This window comes from Dioszegia hungarica, assembly GCF_025882075.1.
Source record: "Dioszegia hungarica strain PDD-24b-2 chromosome Unknown MKK02contig_6, whole genome shotgun sequence".
NCBI classification, from domain to species: Eukaryota; Fungi; Basidiomycota; class Tremellomycetes; order Tremellales; family Bulleribasidiaceae; genus Dioszegia; species Dioszegia hungarica.
Genome location: NW_026515768.1, coordinates 1,083,555 through 1,100,713, shown reverse-complemented (window position 1 = coordinate 1,100,713; position 17,159 = coordinate 1,083,555). Strand labels below are relative to the sequence as shown.

Below are 17,159 nucleotides of genomic sequence, written 5' to 3'. Positions count from 1 at the left end.
CGATCCCGGCAGCAAGCCTCAGTCCATAGCTTCAGTCCATACCCCGTACAGCAGCCCCAATCCAAACACGCCCCCAGCAGCCCCAGTCCTGGCCAACGCTCTATGAGGCTTCTGGAGGGGGGCAGAAGCCCCAACCCGCACTCACCGCGTCCCATGTCCAGACCTCAGCGGAGTATTCAGTCCGTACTCACCTGCAGCAGCACCCAACCCACCCCTTGCAGCAGTGCCTAATCTCGCCCACCGCAGTAGCAGACCCCGGTCCGCACTAATGGCGGCAGCCCAATCCGCACCAGCCGCACTGCTATCATACGAGGATCCGCACCATCACACACGGATGCTGTAGGTACATTGGCCCAACCACCCCATGGACTCGCTGTCCAACCTGTCTGCTTCCTTTAGGTTCGGTCAGGGGAAGACGGTGAGTATCGTAACCGGGGGGGGAGAATGTGAGGTAGACTAGGGGAAATCCAGACGAGTATATCTGGTTGCCTGGTTAGTGACCGCCTAAATTGCCACAGTCGCATCAGGACTGGACACGGTCAGCGATGATTCGTAAGCAAGAGAAGGCTCAATCGTCGACTTAGGAGCCCTCGTTGTTCCGCCATGAACCAATCACTAGGTAAGTAGCAACAGATACCGCTCCTCCATTATCAGCCGTTCGCACCGTAGCCACTACCAATCCTGCCTGACCGCAGCGTTTCCCGGCCCTGACCCACATCCCGTCGTCGTAGTGGTACCTCGCCGCTCGACCTGATGTCTTCACAAAATCATCACATCACGCTACCCGTATACATCAGCTAGCCACTCATACTACCCAACACCTTGAACGCCAGCGCGCGTAATATCTATCATCAGCCCTTTCCCTCCACACAGCTCACCTCGGCCCTTTGAGAACTCTGCAATCCAGTAAAGACCTGAGCGACGCTCTTGCCCTTGGCATCCCGAACAGCTCCCAGCCGATTTCCCGCAAAGCCTAATCTCAGCGTTGCTTCTCCACGACTCACCGCCAGCTACTGCGCCCGGAACATTGGCGACAATGTAGCCAATAGTCGCTCCAGCTCCACCCCCAAGCCATGACCACCAGGGGCGGACATGAGCCACTTCCGGAGCGAGCCTTACATCAGCGTTTCCACGAATCCACTCACATCTCTTCAAACACATCGCCAAAGACACCATTCGCATCGGGCCGAGGGTGGGCCCCAGATGCACCCGTCGAGTTTTGAAAGTAAGAGGTGAACTGCTCAAAGAAGGAGCCGCTCGCTTGGTCTTGCTCAGCCTCGGAGGACTTTTCATCGGTAAAGGCGTTTGACGGGCGGCTTTTGAAGAGTGTGTCGTACTCTGCCCTCCGCTGAGGATCAGAGAGGACGTAGTATGCGTCGGCGACAGCTTGCTAGAGGTTAGCGGATACCCCAGCTAGGACTTACGAAGCGCTCGGTGGCGCGCCGACGGTCGACTGGGGTGGCAGTTCCTGGTAGCCGGTCCGGATGAGTCTTGAGAGACTCTCGCTTGTATGCGGCACGTATCTCATCCCTGACGTCAGCTTGGCGTTGAGCCAAACTCACGCAGTCACTGTAGGAGATACGTTCTGAGATTAGTGCGTCACGATTTGCAAACCCACAAGAATGGCATAGTACTGTATGGTCAGCGTGGTTCTTTGCGAGGTGGACTGAACATACTTGAGGTAAGGTGGACATTCTTGCAGATGGAAAGGCAAAGGCAGAAGAGAACCGGCACCGAAGCAACAACATGCTTGCGATGACGCACCGGTCGGATTACGTACAGCACGTCACTAGCTACCACAACTCATATCAACCAAACTTCGTCTCTACATCGCCCCTTCACAATGGCAGACCCAGTCGGGTTTAGCATCGACATCAGCCTCGCCTCGGGTACAGCAAAAGCCGGGCAGGCTTGGGACGATGGAGAACTCGTCCGAGCGTACGATGCCGCTCTCGAGGAATTCCACGTGAGTGACAACACGCACGGCGCTGACCAGCAGCTGCACCACCCCGGACCAGGCACATGGCTGGACAAGATGACGGCTGCAAAGGGCCAGCCATTGCCAGGAGCAAGGACTTTTGGGACAGAGTGAGTCAGAGCGTGACAAAGCTGACGGTCAGCTGGTACCGCGACTCGGACACTGCACCGCAGAAGCCAAAAAAGCGGGCGGCGGACAACCCCTACACTGGTACAGCCAAGAAGATCAAGCCTAGAGAAGATTCACCGGTCTACAACCCTCCTTCTCCCCTCCACGGCGGTAGCGGGGCCGAGCCACCAGAGTCACCCCACGACAGCGGCTACTCGGCAAACACCCTATCCGGAGAGGCTGCGGCACGAGCGACGTACGAGGAGGCCATAGGTTTCGCCATGTCGGCCCAGTACGCCGCGGGCTACTGGCTAGGCGTAGCCCATACCAAAGCCAAATCTTCCCCTGTATCAAACATACTCCATACCCGTCAGGAGCACACCTCGGCCAAGCTGAAACGATGACTATGCATGTCTAGCCAAGAATCCGTCCCAGACTGTTCCGTACCAGCCCTCCCATCAAGTGTCCGCCGATACCGCTTCCCAAGCCGAGGATATTGCCGCCCGCTGCAATGCCCGAGGCCCAGCGGCGTTGCGCGTCCCTATCTGCGTATCTGTTCGTCAGCGAGGCAGCAAAATCGCTCACGTGAAGCCCAAGAGGTTGGACAGGTTGAAGACCAAAGCAAGCAGGACAATAGGCAGAAATCTGTACTCAGTTTGACCTTGTCGCTACGCACGAGATGTTGAATTTGAGCACCGACACGATCATTAGCGCCAGCCATCCCAGAGGATAGACGTAAAGGGCGATCTGTTCGTTAGTGGGATTAGGCGTTGACTTGCCCAAAACATCCTGGAGTCAGCTCTGGATATGTGGGATCTTACCTAGCGTCCATAGGATTACTCGGTCGTGAAGGCTTCCATCAGCTTGACCTTGGCCCGACGTACATCCCGCGATTCAAACACCCAGGAGCTTTCGCCCTCATCATCGACCTCGTTCCAGTATCTGAGCCCGACCAGAGTTCGACCGGCAATGTTCTAGGTCAGACCTACCAATCAAGGACTCACTCTAGTATTCCAAAAGTCTAGAGAAAGGAGCACAACAACGAGTACAATCTGCCATCAGTCACGTCTTGCGTAGACTCACGCTCAGAACATAATTGTCGGTGACAGATGTCAGCTTGATCACACTCGAGCTTACAGATCCCGCACAGGACGTATACAGCGATAGCTGCGGAGCGGAACAGGTACAGAACTGCCAATACTGCTGGATGGGACGATTGTCGCAGGATCCCCGACTACAGTCAGTGACGACGGCGGCAGACTCACAATTCCGCCTTCTTCCACTCCTCGTATCCCGTTCGCGGCTGTGCCTGGGACGAGGACCTCTGGCTGGCGAGTGGGCTTCGCGGTCTGTACGTGTTCGTCGTCTGCCTCTATGGTGCCTGAAAGAACTGAAGCCATCTTGAATGATGGATGAGAAAGGTGGAAGACTCGACGCGTTTCATTACGGTTTCAGATCTATGCATACGGCTTCAATCGCTGCGTTTCCTGCAGGAACCCGAGCTCGTCATCCTCCGGCTCCTCATCACTGGGTAGCTGCTGTAGCTCGTCGTCTACCACTAAAAGATGCTCAAAGGGTGTCCGAATCCGGAAACCGCGCTCCACCATCAAGAGAATCCACTCTCGCAGCTCTTGTGCGGTAAATGAATCCCGCAATTTGAAAGGGAGCATGTAAAGTTCTGACATCAGCGACATCATTTAGACACTCACGCTTGCAGCTGCCCACCGCAGCGACTGCACGGTAGCAGAGCTGTTTGACCGCTGAAGTCTTCATCGCACTTTCAAATTCAATGTAGTTTCGCCAAATGCTGATGGATTGTCTCCCCCTGTCATCAGCCAGCGCAGACGACACACTCACTCGTCGGTACGGATTGCACGGTTGAACATCTCACGCACATGCTGTGCGCCACTTCCGTCTGGCTTCCACAAAGCGCCGCCGGCCAAGCGACCCATCTCGCCAATCCCCCAAATCATACCGGTTTTGGATTGTTCGAGTTGCCGCTCGGCCGATCGGGTGCTGCGCTTTGCGGTCAGGATAAGGCTGAGGGTTTGGAATATAGTATTGTGGGGGTAGCGGACAGTGGCCGTGCCTAGTATCTCGGAGAGCTCTCGTTCCTCTTTGTGCAGCCAGAGCTGCCGGACGATAAACTGTAGAGTGACCTCATCAGATCCGTTGCAGAGCGCGCAAGCGGCCGAGATGTCGTCCCGAACGATGGCCGTCCAAAAGAAAGTGAGTCGTGGGGATGACTGCTGGTCGTAAAACTAATCAGCTACGTCAAGATCTAGCTCACCTGGCCAGCCTTCAGCAACTGTATGGGGGTTGGCGTCGGGGCGGTAAAATCTGCCGTGGCACGAGATACTGTCGTCAGCTAGCCCCTATGATCACTTACAAAAGTCGGCAGACTCAAAGTTCGCCGTCTGCAGTAGCAAATCTACTGCCCGATCCTTGTTGCCCAGATCCGACTCCATCTGGACCCACCCCGCCAGAAGGTCGAGCTCGTCTTCACCTGGGCTACTGGACTTTGCGAAAGAGAGCGCATTGGCAAAGACGGATCTCGCCGAGTCGTGTCGATGGCGACCGAATTCGATGGCAGCATAGGCATACCATAGATTCAGGTCGTCGCGCTTGCGGGAAAGCATATTCTTGGCGAGTCGCGGTGCCCTGAATCAGTTGCGTCGACCTTCCACGTACGATTTCCCTTCCAGTGCCAGCAGCATGATGGTGAAGCGGGGGTCCGGTATGAGCGGTTGAAGCTGCATCATACAGCGTCTACATCAGCTTGGTCTGCTTTCACTTACTTTGTCAGGGGGTCCGAGGGAGTCGCATGAAACCAGTCCGACGAAAACAAAGTGTCCATGTCGAATGCCCAGTACCGCATGTTGTTGTCGGGTAAGCGCAGAGTCGCAGGGGTCTCTACCCATGGGTGGACGCGATCCGGTCGAGGCCATAAGATGTCAATATCGGGACGCAGGAGGGGGTCTTGCGATGTACTGGTAGATATGTCTGGGGGAAGAAGGGAGACGCCGAGAAAGGTGAGGACCGAGTAGATGGCATCCTGACGGCTTTCCGGTGTCAATATAGGTACCAACAAAGGTCGAATGTCTTCGTACAGGACGGTAGAGTAGGGGTCGGCCGAGTTGGAGGTGAGCTCTTGCGAGTACCAGTCGTCAAGAGGGGCCGTTTCTGAAATGACCGAAGGTGGTTGATGTCCGCTTTTCCACCCCTTGGCATCGGCTTCACCAAACCGGGGCGATTCTGAGTCCCAGAATGGCTGAAACGCTCTCGAGAGACCGTTCCACCATTGCGACAGGCCGGTTAGCGGCGCCACCCACTCGTCAGGTTTGAAAAATGTGCTAAAATCAGCTTGGTCGAGCAAGACGTACATTTCGATCAGTGCTTGGAGCACAGCAAACCCCTGCTCATTGTAGCCTAAGTCAGCTCGATCGTCTTTAAGCTCACCTGTACGCTGGAGGAACTTGGCCACTCGGACAGTAAGATATAGGAGGGTGGACTCTAGTCCAGCCATGCGAGTGGCTGAGTCAGCGACGAGCTACAGGCACTTACAATTTCTGGGCAGGGCCAATAACTCAGTTCGCCATGTATCGATCACCCGAGAGTATATCGCCACTACGCGTTCGACGCTGTCGCCACCAAAACTACCAAAGCCGTCCGTTTCGCACCATGATAGGTATGCGATCCAGGCTGAGAACGAGTCGTCGGTAACAGACAAGGGGAAGGTCACGAGGACCATCTCCCACCGAACAGCAATCTGGGCGGGATTGTGGACGTGCCGTGCGACCCGCAAATGGGCGAGATGGAGCCGTATGCTAAAGGGATTTAACTTGATTGCCCGCTCTAGTATGGCGAGAGAGACCTCGGCGGATGCCTTGTCGAACGGACCGTCCAGGTCGCCCGAGATGTGTTGGGTAGAGTACGACACCCAGGCGTCAATGTCTGCGGGGTGCTTGCGTAGTTGACCCTCTGCGGCGGCGACCCGAGCTCGACGGTCCGCATCTGCGCGGGGCAGGTCCGAGAACTCAACCTCAAACTCTTCGTCCGATACCTCGATGAGGGTCTCGCGCAGAGCTTGCTTAGGTGCAAAGCGCACAAACGAGGCGTGCTGGTCGAAAGCTGATGGCTCCGTGGTGAGGCGGCGGATCTTGTTTGGAGGGGCTTCTACGGGGAGTCGTGCCCGAGTAGATGTCTAAGTCAGCGCCGTCTTGGCTGGACATACCGAGTGGACATCCCGACAGCCCACTTGAACACCTTTCAGATCCTTGCTCTGGTCGACTTTGAAGAGCGGAGGTAGGCCTAGGACCAGGGCTGAAATCAGCTGGGCAATGAGACCACTCACGTAGCCGACGGCGATAGACTGGTGCTTCGAGGGTATGGGCTGCGCTGAAGCGGGACCTGTCAAAGACGATATCTGTAAAGACGGCTGAAGTATTGCGCTCTACAGCTTGGGGAATGTCATCCTTGCGTGGCTCCCCGCCATTGGAACGGTGTAATTTTGGAGATTTGGATCGACGCTTGACCTTGCGCCTGATCTCTGATTGGCGGGGCTTGCTTGGAGGAGCTGGGAGAGTTGGGAAGGATGAGAATGAAGGGGCGCTCATGCCGGGTCATAGATGGACAATGCACAGTGGGACCAAACATTCCTACCCCGCAACGATCCCCGCATGCTTCAACTGCCTTTCTCTCTGCACCGACATGTCTGACCACCAATCTGTCCCATCGTATGGCTCCCTCCCCAGAGCCAACCTCCCCACCCCTCCCGTCCCCTCTTCCGGTCGCCAGGCGAGTCGGCCAGCTCTTCCCACTCCACCCGTCGACTTTGCACCGCCACCCATTCCGCCATCTTCGGGCAGTCGCAGACCGCTGCCTAGACCGCCCACTCAAGAGCGGTCCCTCCCAGCTGTACCTCCACCACCCTCTAGCGGACCCTCTCGCGCCCCCTCACAAGCCTTCTCCATCTACACGGCGGACTCGTTCCAAAGCACCGACACCGCTGGAACGAGCTTGGAGCCGGATGTCCGAAGAGGCACTCCTACTCAGGCGGATTGGATGGACTATGCAGGTCTACGAGCAGAGAATAGGGTGAGGCATATGCCCGAAATGGCACGTCCCCCGTCGGAGGCGTTCCAAGAGTCGCTGGAGGGCCAACAAGGGAGGTCGCCTTCGCCCGTCCTACCTGCCCCTGACTGGGCCGCGCGGAAGCTCCAAATACATCAAGGCGGCGAAGACTCGGACGAGTATGAGGAGGAATGGGAAGAAGAGGCAGATGAGATCCGCTTCTTTCAGCCTGCCTTTCTCAGCGAGTCGGCGGTGCAGCTGCGAGATCGCGTGGAGCGGAGAAGACATCTCAAGGCGGGGATCGCATGGGTAGGGAGCTGTACGGGGAGAGACATTGTCGTGAGTCCACAACCGACTTGGCTGATGTAGACTACTCTACACTCCTTCCTCCCAGCATACACTCGCGAGACCCCCACGGATCGTCGGTTCGCCCTCATCACGGCGCAGTCGCTACAAAACCAACTATGGTTTGTCGAGGTGGATTGGGACATCAAGCCGTTGCGGGACTCGCCGGATGATGTGTTTCGGTTCATGGGGGAGATGGAGGGGATGGAGTCGGAGCTGCCCAAGGGGCTGATGACAATGGCGACGAGGTGCTACTCGCCGAGCTGCCCGGGGGACAACCGGTGCTATGCCTCACGCTGTCCCTACCGGACAGCTCCGGTGACGTTCCTGTACGAGGCACCCCAGCCCGTGCGGGAGCCAAAGAGGGACTGGCAGGAGGAGGTCGACCCGCTGCATCGGCTGTCTAGCCACCAGGTGGACAGGCAAACCATCATCCGTCAAGCGATCCAGTCGGAAATACAGTACGAGGCGGACCTCACGGCGATGGAGAACTTCATCATCGGCCTAAAGGACGTAATCCCCTACTATCGGCTGGACGGCTTTCTCAGTGACGTCTTTGGCAACGCGATGGAGTTGCGGGAGGCATGCCGGCGGATACTCGACAACTTTTCCATCCGCCAGCGGGAACAACACCCCCTCATTCGGACCGTCGGAGACATCTTTCTCGAGGCGGCCACCGACTTTCGTCTCATCTACCCGGAGTACACAGGCAACGTACCTTCGGCCGAGCTGGTCATCCGGAAAGAGCTGGACGAGAATCCCCAATTCAGACTCTTCAATGAGCGGGTGGTACGGGAGGACCGGCGACGAGACATCAAGTATCTCGTTGCCCGTCCGACCAACCAGCTCCAACGGTATCCTGCCCTCCTCGAGGCGATCTTGAACGCCACCGAGGAGGAGGATCCGGACCGCGACTTTCTGGTCGAAGCCCTCAGCAGTATACGGAATCTATCGGCCATCTCGCAGCTCAAGGTGTTTCACGGGTCCAAGGGGAGAGGCCTGGCGGGCAAGAAGCAGTGGTATGATCTGGTGCCAGAGGAAATGAGGAGGGACCTCCCCAAAAAAGAGCAAAAGCGGCAAATGTAAGCCCACCCCTGACTCGGCTGATGTAGGCAAATATGGGAGTTGATCCAGGGGGAAATGGAGTACGTGGCGGACCTCGAAACAATAGACCAATTGTTCGTGGGTGGCCTGCGCGAGGCCGAGCCTGCCATCATCGACCGGAGCCGCGTCGACGACTTTATCGACCAAGTATTCCACAACTATCGGTCCCTCCTGCACGTCCACCAGGACCTCCTCGACAAGCTCCAGGCGCGACAGCTCGAGCAACATCCCAGCGTCGGCGCTATCGCCGACTTGGTCTTTGACGCCGCGCTCAACTGGCAAGAGGCCTACATGGAATATGTCACGCACTATCCCATCGCCAAGGCCAAGGTGCAAGAGGAACAGCGAAAAAACAAGCGTTTCGCAGACTTCCTCGAGGCCTGCCTCAAACACCCCATGTCAAATCGCCAAGACGTCTACCACTTTATCAATCGGCCCATCCCCCGTCTCCTCCGGTACAATCTCCTCCTCGCCGATATTCTCAAGTCTCTACAAGAGGTCGCCGACGTCCACCCGGATATCGAAACAATCCCCCAGGTCATCGAGCTTATCGGGCTGCTGGGCAAGGCGACGCAAAAGGGAGTGGCGGTGAATGAGGCCAAGGTGGATCTCTGGAATCTGGAGCAGACGCTGGATAACGGAAAGTTTGGGTCGCGCGTGATCAAGGATCTTGACCTGCTCAACCCAATGCGGGAGCTCATCTACAAGAGCACGGTGTATCGCCAACCGGAGTCTATCGGGAGCAGCTGGGTCGAGCTGCGCTTGATCCTGTTGGACAACTACCTCGTCTTGGCCAAGCCGGAGCGACGCAAGGGGGAAAAATTCATCATCAATCGGCGGCCAATCCCCATCGAGCTGCTGTCGTTGGGATCATTTGGGGAGGGGCCAAGAAGCAGGCCAACGGGAAAGCTCTTTGGCGCAGCGGAGGATATGATCTGGCCTTTGAACGTCTTGTTCATCGGCCAGGGTCAGCTGGGCGGGCAGTATACGCTCTTTGCCGAGTCACAAACGGTCCGGAACGAATGGCACGAAAAGCTGCAACACGCCAAGGTGCTTCGCGCCGAGGTCAACGACGCGGCCAAGGTGTTTGAACTTACACCGCTGAGCACCGACACGTTCTACCAGCCGTCCAACTATACAGTCGTCAAGGATGATTCGGCATTTACGGGGCGGGTCACGTGCAGCATGCCGTTTAGTAAGTTCGACGACGGCTGAGCTAATATAGTCACTCCCGATAAGCGATTCCTGGTGGCGATCGGATGCGAGGAGGGCGTGTGGATTGGGCTTCGGCACGATCCATCGTCTCTGCGAAAAGTACTCCACGTCAAGGCGGTCACCAATATTGCAGTGTTGGAGGAGTTTGGCATCTTTTTGGTTCTTCAGGACAAGGTGAGCATTGGTAGACGTGGCTGATATAGTCTCTTCTCGCATACCATCTGGAAGCCCTCGTCCCTTCTGGACTATCCCCTCAGGTCCGCTCTGCTCCGCAACGCCTATCCCCCGGCAAAGACATCATCTTTTTCACCGTCGGTCAGCTCTCTGGTCGTACCCTCGTCCTCTACATGAAGCGCAAAGGCAACGACTCTTTGTTCAGGGTACTCGAGCCCATCACCAACAGCGACAACCGGCAGCGTCGGCCATTCGGAAACCTCCTCGGACAGCGGAGCGAGTGGTTTCGCCTGTACAAGGACTTTTTCATCCCTACGGAAGCCCTCAGCGTCCACTTTCTCAAGCACAAGCTTGCAGTGGTCTGCGCCAAGGGCTTTGAGATTATGGATCTCACAGATCTCAAAGGAGGGTCCATACCGGTATTCGACCCGAGCCGGATGCGGGACCGTACACACCTGGCCGACCTCCAGCGGCGTTGCGACTTGGCCAAACCCCTCGGCATGTTTCGGTCTACCGAGACGGAATTCTTTCTCTGCTACGACTCGTTTGGGCTATATGTCGATCGGCATGGCGAGCCGAATCGATCCCAAGAGGCGATCGAGTGGGAGGGCAGGCCGGACAGCGCCGCGTTCCACCCGCCATACGTCTTGCTCGTCTCGGCGCAATTCATCGAGATACGTCATATCGACACGGCCAAGCTGGTGCAGATATATACGGGGGGAGATATCAGATTGACTTGGGAGTGAGTAACGGCCAAGCTGAGCTGACGGCAGTGGGACCGGCGGAATGTCTAGACCCCTCATTGATAATCCCGGTCCGAAGGGCTATGGCCCAGAAGTCAAATCGCAAGAGCCAAACATCCACATCTGCAGGCGGCCAGATACTCAAAAGGCCAGAGGCGTCATCGGGCAACACGTCTTTGAGTTGACCCCTACTTTGTTGTTGAACAATCCACTGCTCAATCCCAACACCCATGACTCCAACTACTTTCCCCCGGCTCCACTTGTACAGGTGAGTCAAGGCCAGGCATAGCTAACGACAGCGTCCGAGCTCCATCATCACCAGCCATTCAGGCTACCCGCAATCTTTTAGTGACAGGGCATCTTATTATGAGCCATAAGAGGCGCTCGGAAGGTCGGCTTAGACATCTTTGCATCTGCCATCACTTCTGATCATCTACTTCTTCTCGTCCAGCTCGTGGCGGTGGACGTATTTGCCAGTAGCCTTGTCAAAGACGAGACCGTGGCGAGTGCCCGAGTCGAGGTCCTTGGGGTTGGAGAGGGGTTCTGAATCAGCTCAATCACGGATGCACTCACCTCCTCGGGTGTTTTCGTCAGAGTGGCTGGAATGGCTGGCAGCACCCGCGCCCGCACCGGCAGTAGCCAGACCCGACTCGCCGTGGGAACCCCTCGCGCCTGCCTGCTGGGCGTTCAAAATCGCGGCAGAGCCGGCTCCAGTGTTGCTGTGCTCCTGACCGTGGTGACTGGCGAGTCCGGCAGCGCCGGCACCGGCACCGAGACCAGCAGCTGCGCCGGTCAGACCGTGCTGGCCGGATGTAGAGTAGTGTCCGCCAGCACCGCCAGAAGGACCAACGACGCCACCGCTCGAGTGACCAGCTCCGAGCGCAGTAGCAGAGGCAGCGCCAGCCGTGCCGGTAAGGGCGGCATCGCGAGCAGAGTGAGAGGGGCCTGACATCAGCTGGGTGCGATACTCGACTCACCCTCTCCTCCGAGGTACCCAACGCCTTGGCCCGTGGTGTGGGCGTTGCTTTCGCCAGTGAGGGCGTTGCGGGTGGAGCCACCTTCGTACGCGCCCGAGACGGCATCCGATTGGTGGCCGGACTTGCCGGTGAAGCGGTCGGCGATGGGCGTTCCCGAGGAACCGGTGTTGGCGAGACCGCCGGAGGCGTGCTCACCGCCGAGGCCTGCGTTGAAGCCCTGGCTCTGGTCTTGGCCGTAGCCCTTGGCTTGGTTGGTAGCAGAGGGAACGTGCTAGATGTCAGCAGCGATAAAAAGAACGACTTACGCCGCCGCTGACTCCCGTACCGGCTCCGTGCTCCTCGTTCAACGGGGCAGTCTGTCCGACGACAGCTCCGATAGGCTTGCCAAGGTTGAAGTTCTCCATGTTGTTGGTGGGTTGGGGTTTGATTTAGTGTATTGAGGGTTATGTGTTGATGCAATAACACAGCGACGACAGGCGACGCTCCATATAGTCCGCCGTCCGGTAAGCGATTGTACCGTTCCGGATCTGCTACGTCATAGGCTCGATTACCTCATGACATCACCGCATTTAAAACCTTGTACTCGGTACCCAAGTCCGAGCGAGTTCCAAGAGCTGTTCCAAGAGCTGTTCCAAGACACAAGCTGCTTGAGCAGCGACGCAACAGAGACCAAAGCATACTAGAGCTACATCACAATGCAATTCCTACAGTCTTCTCCGCCGGGCCCATCTGATCTTCTGGCAGCATCCACCCCTCTCCAACCATAGCACTCGGGGTCTCGGCGCTTGCAATCCCCTTGAGCTGATGCCAACTCCCCATCTCGCCCTTGATCCCCTCGCGTTCCACAACCCTCGCCTCGAATGCCCGCTCGTCCACCTCACCGCCCAGTCCCGGCAAGGCCATTTTGCGCTCCTCCCGAACCTCCTTCTTGCCATTGTAGAAGACGTCCTCGCCGAGAATGGCGATAGCGGCCGCATCGCCCACGACCTCGTGCCACTTGCCGTCTGCGGCGGAGAAGATGCGGTGGCGAGGCTCGAGCTTAATAGGGTTGGGGTCGGAAATGGGCTGGATTTTCGGGCTGGGGTCAGCGATGCCAGAGTTTGACTCACTAGACGTGGTGCCGATGAATGTGCTGGTCGATTATAGTGGTGGTTTCAGTGTGCTCTTTGATGATGATGGTTTCCTGAATCAGCGAGGCCAGCTAAGAACTCACTTGTACCACCGGCTTCAAGTATCTCGTCTCCACCTCTAGCGATCCCTTGGTATTGGCCTCCTTGTCCATTCCGGCCGCCTGGAACGCCGCCCTGCCGGCTTCGCTGAGCTCCCCGTGCTCTGCTTTCCGCGCCTTGGCTGCGGTGGCAATCTTGTTCACCAGCTGATCACGCTGCACCTCGAGGGACGGCGCAGACGGGTCCTTGGGGATGGTCGGAGCCGATACCGCTGTGAACGTGGTGGCGAGGCTGTCATTGTGGAGATGGAGGGGAGGGAGTTGAGGCGGCGCGTCGAGCTGCATGTTTTGCATGCCAGAAGCCATTTCCGTGTTGCTTGCGGTGGCTGAAGAGCTTAGACGAGGGTCGCGCTGCTCCGAGTGAGGGGTGATGTTGACAGCTGGCTCGTTTAGGCTGGTTGAGCGAGGGGGAATATCGTCGACGTCGAGGGATGGACGAGGATGATCCGAAGGGGGTGCTTGCGAGACATGCCCGCGGATTTGAGGGGATGCCGTGTGTGTTTGAGGCCGAGCAGGGGAAGCAGGGGGCGTCTGTGCGGTGGAATGTGAGGAAGGGGTAGGGCTCGAGGGGGCGGATTTACCATCCTTGGACCGACGCTTGAACCTGCTAAAAAGCGAAGGCATGATGGTGGTGGACGACGAGGTGTCGAGTGTTTGCACGATGTGAAAAGATCAGTCGAGTACTTTGCCAGTCGTGCCTTGAAGCACCTGGTCTGTATGTAACAGGACTCGATGCTGAATCTAGAACATAGTACAAGCTCTGAAACGTGTGCCTGAGCGGAGCGTCGGATAATGACGCGGTCTCACTCTCAACCGAGATCTTGCTTCTCTCCTCCGACGGAAGAGGGGCCGGATCCGTAGACCTTGCCGTAACTTCCCTGTAGAGTACTCTATCTTTGGTGCAGCAGACGGAGGCTCTGCGCAGGTTCACGCAGTACTCAGTCGCTGGCTGCCTCTACTGATGCTCTCCTGGTCTCTCCGTCCGAGGTCTCCCCATCGAGAATTATCCTTCCAGCTTGCACTGCTGCCCTGCTTGGGGAGCGATGGCGAGGCTGAATCATACCGTGCCGAAGTTCGAGACTTTCGGGAGACCGGCAAGATCAGCAGAAAACGTCTTACGAAACTTACGCAGTTGCTGATGCAATATGACGTCGATCTTGTGTCATTCCGTCGCGATCTACGGGGTTCTGTTCCTGTCTCTTGAAATGCAAGTCTCAGATCGTTACCCGTGAGATGCTTATCGTATGACGACGACGAGTCACTTGTGTTCTGTTCTGAACCCTGATTTGAATCACCGTCACAGACTAGGCGCAGAGGCAGGCAGACGCGGGACAGTGTGTGTCGTTGACGCAGCGATGACGTCGAGACAACAAGGAGCGAGGGCCTGCCTATATTAAGGCCAAATTCCCCTTCCCCTTCTTGCCCAACAAACGAATCATCCCTTCAACCCTCCCACTTTCACTTTACCAACCCACACTCACCAAAACCAACAAAATGGCTGCTATCACCCAAGGCGTCAAGGACTTCCTCAAGAGCTCTCACAAGCCCGACTCCACCGAGGTGAATCTTCTTTCCGCTACCAAGTCCTTTCGCTGACTTTCAGGTTTGCTCGGAGGTCGCCCCGGAAGTCACCCAGGAGCACATCCGTCCCCAGGAGCACACCGAGACCGTCGAGGCCATCGACCGGGAACGTCATGTCCACCACCACCAGCACCGCGTCCAGCCCATCGAGGACCACAAGGTTCTCGAGACCAAGCACGTCCAGTCTACCGCCCCCGCCGTCGTCCGTGAGCACAAGGAGGACATGCTCCCGGAGCACCAGCAGAAGCTCCACGAGCAGCGCTCTGCCCACACCGACACCACCCGTGTCGGTGAAGTTGAGCGCTCGGCTGCCCACCTCGGTACGCACGTGAACCAGCACGAGCACCACCACATCCACGAGACTGGTAAGTTGTCTTATTTCTTTTTCGACCTTGCTAACTAACAGTCCAACCCGTCATCCAGCGCGAGACTGTCCAGCCCACCACCGTCCACCACACCGTCGCCGTCCAGGAGAAGATCCACGACGCCCCCATCGTCCACGAGGCTACCGTCCTTCCCACCATCTCCCACGCCGACTTCCTCAAGCAGAAGCAGGCGTCCGGTCCCATGGCTCACGCTGACGAGGGACACAAGCACTCGTTCTTTAGCGGGGCACCCAAAATTGGGTCCAAGGAGGCTGGGGAGTCGTCTACCCACTAGGCGTTCGATATCATCATAATGTGTAGCTTGTAGTAGACAGTAGTAGCAATAATGCATTTTCTTTCGCTCTTCTACCGAGTCTACTCCGCTCAGTCTGCTGCTATGGGTCAATTGCATCAGAGGGCACCACATCGAGCTCGTCTACACAGATGTGATGGGGCCATAGACTCACTGCCCGTAGGATGCGATGGGCCAAGTAAGCTCAAGGTGAAACATGCGGATTACCCCGTGGGGTAACGTCACTTCCATTTGCTGCTGTTTCCCAGCTGTGTGTCTCCTCTCCGCCCGACATGTGGCGACTCATCCTTCTCATAGCACTCCCTCTATCGCTAGCAGCCCAGCACCCCTTCACACCAGCTCCTCGAGTCAATGTCACGCTCTACGTCATGTCGCGCTGCCCCGACGCCGTACGTCCATCACCCGCCTCTGCTGACAATAGCGTACCTGCGAAGCCGTCTTTGAGCAAGTCTTGGGCTCTCAAAGTGTGCAAAACAAGGTCCACCTCAAGATGAACTACATTGCGACGTGAGTCACACATCGGCCGGGCTGACCATAGGCGAAACGCCTCGGAACCTCTCGGCTACACCTGCAAACACGGTGCTCTAGAATGCGTTGGCAATGCCCACCAGCTCTGCCTACACAAGCACCTCCCACTGCCGACATTCTATGCCAACCTTGGTTGTCAGAACCGCGACTTTGCCGACATCGGTAAGCTCAGCCTGACGAAAAGATGCGCCGACGCGTCTGGAGTCGACTGGAACGCCAGCGGTGTGGGCGCTTGTATCGAGGGGTCGGAGGCCGAGGCGCTCCTCCAGAACAACCTAGCGCAGACCATCGCCGATGGGGTGACGATGAGCTGTACAATTTCCATCGACAGCACCATCATGCGTGGCGCCAGGCGGTGCACGGTCGACGGTGGAATGTGGAGTGGTTGCAACGTGAGTCGCCCGCAGGCACAGCTGACAGCAGGATGGTCACACGGCGGCAGACTTTGTACGCGTAATACAAGAGGAATGGAGACATCTCTGATCATCCCATCGCTCTTGTCGCCCTTTGCTCAGATATGGACGGCCCCTTTGGTGTTTTATTGGCCTTCTCCCTTGCTGCCCTCGATTTCCCCTTCTGACCAAACTGCCGGTTGAAATCCTTCATCTTCTGCCCCTCCGCCTTGCGCCAACTGTCCAACAGCTCCTGCTGCTTGGATGATGATGGGATCTTCTTCAGTTCCCCAATCATCTCCCTTCTGGCATGCTGATCGTACCCTTTCGCCTTCAGCTTGTCGTTCCAGCCTTTCTCCTTGGGCTCTTTCGGCCTGTCCGAAGCAGCTGCAGGCGCCGTCGCGCCCGGCTTGGCTCTAATCCCTGTTGACCACTAATCAGCTACCTCTCACTTGCACTCACAAAATTCCCGTCCTTGTTTCTGCCAAGCCAAGCCAGCATCATCACTGTCGTCTTGAAGCAAGTCACCAGGGTGAAGAGGTCGGGGTGGAACAAAAAGTATGCAGCTCCCTCAACCGCAGTGGCAATGTACCAGATTCGCCAATACTGCTCGCAGTGCTTGGCGTGGAGCTTCTGCACCTTGGCGTTGGTACTCACTATCATCAGCTAATCCTTGCCGAACTTACAATAATGCTGAAGAGGTATCGTCGTGTCAAACGCTCGAGCAAGCACAAGCGCTACGACTCGGTCGCTCGTCCGGATCGCAATCCACCACGAGACAAACAGCAGCGATACAAGGAAGATGTCCCATATCCCAGTGACATCCGAAGCGGGTATGACAATGTCACCGATCCATCCTGACGAGGGGACGAGCTGCGTCAGTTTTGTTCAGTGTAGACTTACAAAATCGCGCCGGACCTTGTCCGAGTAACCAGCGAGGTCGCTCCAGCCCATGGTGATGTATGAAGTGTATGTCAATCCTGTTCCTTTATCTGAGCCAGGTACTCCGTCTTTTGCCTCCTTTCAGGATCATGA

General features: G+C 57.0%; 9 protein-coding genes across 9 annotated transcripts; 4 read left to right on the top strand and 5 right to left on the bottom strand.

Annotated features, from left to right (window-relative positions):
- Window positions 1-797: 797 nt before the first annotated feature.
- MKK02DRAFT_42589 (DnaJ domain-containing protein) lies at window positions 798-1,694 on the bottom strand (the record flags this gene model as incomplete). The annotated part of the gene is made up of 8 exons (XM_053092065.1): window positions 798-845; window positions 879-973; window positions 1,005-1,114; window positions 1,146-1,390; window positions 1,425-1,530; window positions 1,563-1,585; window positions 1,619-1,633; window positions 1,677-1,694. 8 exons carry the CDS (start codon window positions 1,692-1,694, stop codon window positions 798-800), a joined length of 660 nt encoding a protein of 219 aa, XP_052947978.1.
- Window positions 1,695-1,843: 149 nt separating this feature from the next.
- Window positions 1,844-2,490, top strand: MKK02DRAFT_42588 (uncharacterized protein; the record flags this gene model as incomplete). The annotated part of the gene is made up of 3 exons (XM_053092064.1): window positions 1,844-1,966; window positions 2,000-2,088; window positions 2,121-2,490. The coding sequence occupies 3 exons, from the start codon at window positions 1,844-1,846 to the stop codon at window positions 2,488-2,490; spliced, it is 582 nt and encodes a 193-aa protein (XP_052947977.1).
- Window positions 2,491-2,667: 177 nt separating this feature from the next.
- Window positions 2,668-6,702, bottom strand: MKK02DRAFT_42587 (NRDE-2, necessary for RNA interference-domain-containing protein; the record flags this gene model as incomplete). The annotated part of the gene is made up of 16 exons (XM_053092063.1): window positions 2,668-2,731; window positions 2,763-2,875; window positions 3,224-3,320; window positions 3,352-3,435; window positions 3,554-3,764; window positions 3,796-3,911; window positions 3,944-4,335; window positions 4,377-4,444; window positions 4,476-4,747; window positions 4,778-4,855; window positions 4,885-5,439; window positions 5,470-5,515; window positions 5,546-5,620; window positions 5,651-6,290; window positions 6,321-6,409; window positions 6,441-6,702. 16 exons carry the CDS (start codon window positions 6,700-6,702, stop codon window positions 2,668-2,670), a joined length of 3,162 nt encoding a protein of 1,053 aa, XP_052947976.1.
- A 499-nt stretch (window positions 6,703-7,201) lies between these two features.
- MKK02DRAFT_23015 (rho guanine nucleotide exchange factor) lies at window positions 7,202-11,029 on the top strand (the record flags this gene model as incomplete). The annotated part of the gene is made up of 7 exons (XM_053086660.1): window positions 7,202-7,498; window positions 7,529-8,586; window positions 8,617-9,748; window positions 9,848-9,997; window positions 10,027-10,416; window positions 10,573-10,739; window positions 10,771-11,029. The coding sequence occupies 7 exons, from the start codon at window positions 7,202-7,204 to the stop codon at window positions 11,027-11,029; spliced, it is 3,453 nt and encodes a 1,150-aa protein (XP_052947975.1).
- A 144-nt stretch (window positions 11,030-11,173) lies between these two features.
- MKK02DRAFT_42585 (uncharacterized protein) lies at window positions 11,174-12,121 on the bottom strand (the record flags this gene model as incomplete). Its single annotated transcript, XM_053092062.1, has 4 exons — window positions 11,174-11,283; window positions 11,314-11,685; window positions 11,718-11,988; window positions 12,023-12,121. 4 exons carry the CDS (start codon window positions 12,119-12,121, stop codon window positions 11,174-11,176), a joined length of 852 nt encoding a protein of 283 aa, XP_052947974.1.
- A 286-nt stretch (window positions 12,122-12,407) lies between these two features.
- On the bottom strand, window positions 12,408-13,569 carry MKK02DRAFT_42584 (uncharacterized protein; the record flags this gene model as incomplete). Its single annotated transcript, XM_053092061.1, has 3 exons — window positions 12,408-12,795; window positions 12,827-12,900; window positions 12,931-13,569. The coding sequence occupies 3 exons, from the start codon at window positions 13,567-13,569 to the stop codon at window positions 12,408-12,410; spliced, it is 1,101 nt and encodes a 366-aa protein (XP_052947973.1).
- An 870-nt stretch (window positions 13,570-14,439) lies between these two features.
- MKK02DRAFT_42583 (uncharacterized protein) lies at window positions 14,440-15,186 on the top strand (the record flags this gene model as incomplete). The annotated part of the gene is made up of 3 exons (XM_053092060.1): window positions 14,440-14,505; window positions 14,549-14,891; window positions 14,933-15,186. The coding sequence occupies 3 exons, from the start codon at window positions 14,440-14,442 to the stop codon at window positions 15,184-15,186; spliced, it is 663 nt and encodes a 220-aa protein (XP_052947972.1).
- Window positions 15,187-15,476: 290 nt separating this feature from the next.
- Window positions 15,477-16,215, top strand: MKK02DRAFT_22219 (uncharacterized protein; the record flags this gene model as incomplete). The annotated part of the gene is made up of 4 exons (XM_053086536.1): window positions 15,477-15,593; window positions 15,626-15,711; window positions 15,743-16,124; window positions 16,156-16,215. 4 exons carry the CDS (start codon window positions 15,477-15,479, stop codon window positions 16,213-16,215), a joined length of 645 nt encoding a protein of 214 aa, XP_052947971.1.
- Window positions 16,216-16,457: 242 nt separating this feature from the next.
- On the bottom strand, window positions 16,458-17,078 carry MKK02DRAFT_31679 (uncharacterized protein; the record flags this gene model as incomplete). Its single annotated transcript, XM_053088360.1, has 4 exons — window positions 16,458-16,565; window positions 16,587-16,780; window positions 16,811-16,997; window positions 17,028-17,078. The coding sequence occupies 4 exons, from the start codon at window positions 17,076-17,078 to the stop codon at window positions 16,458-16,460; spliced, it is 540 nt and encodes a 179-aa protein (XP_052947970.1).
- Window positions 17,079-17,159: the final 81 nt, after the last annotated feature.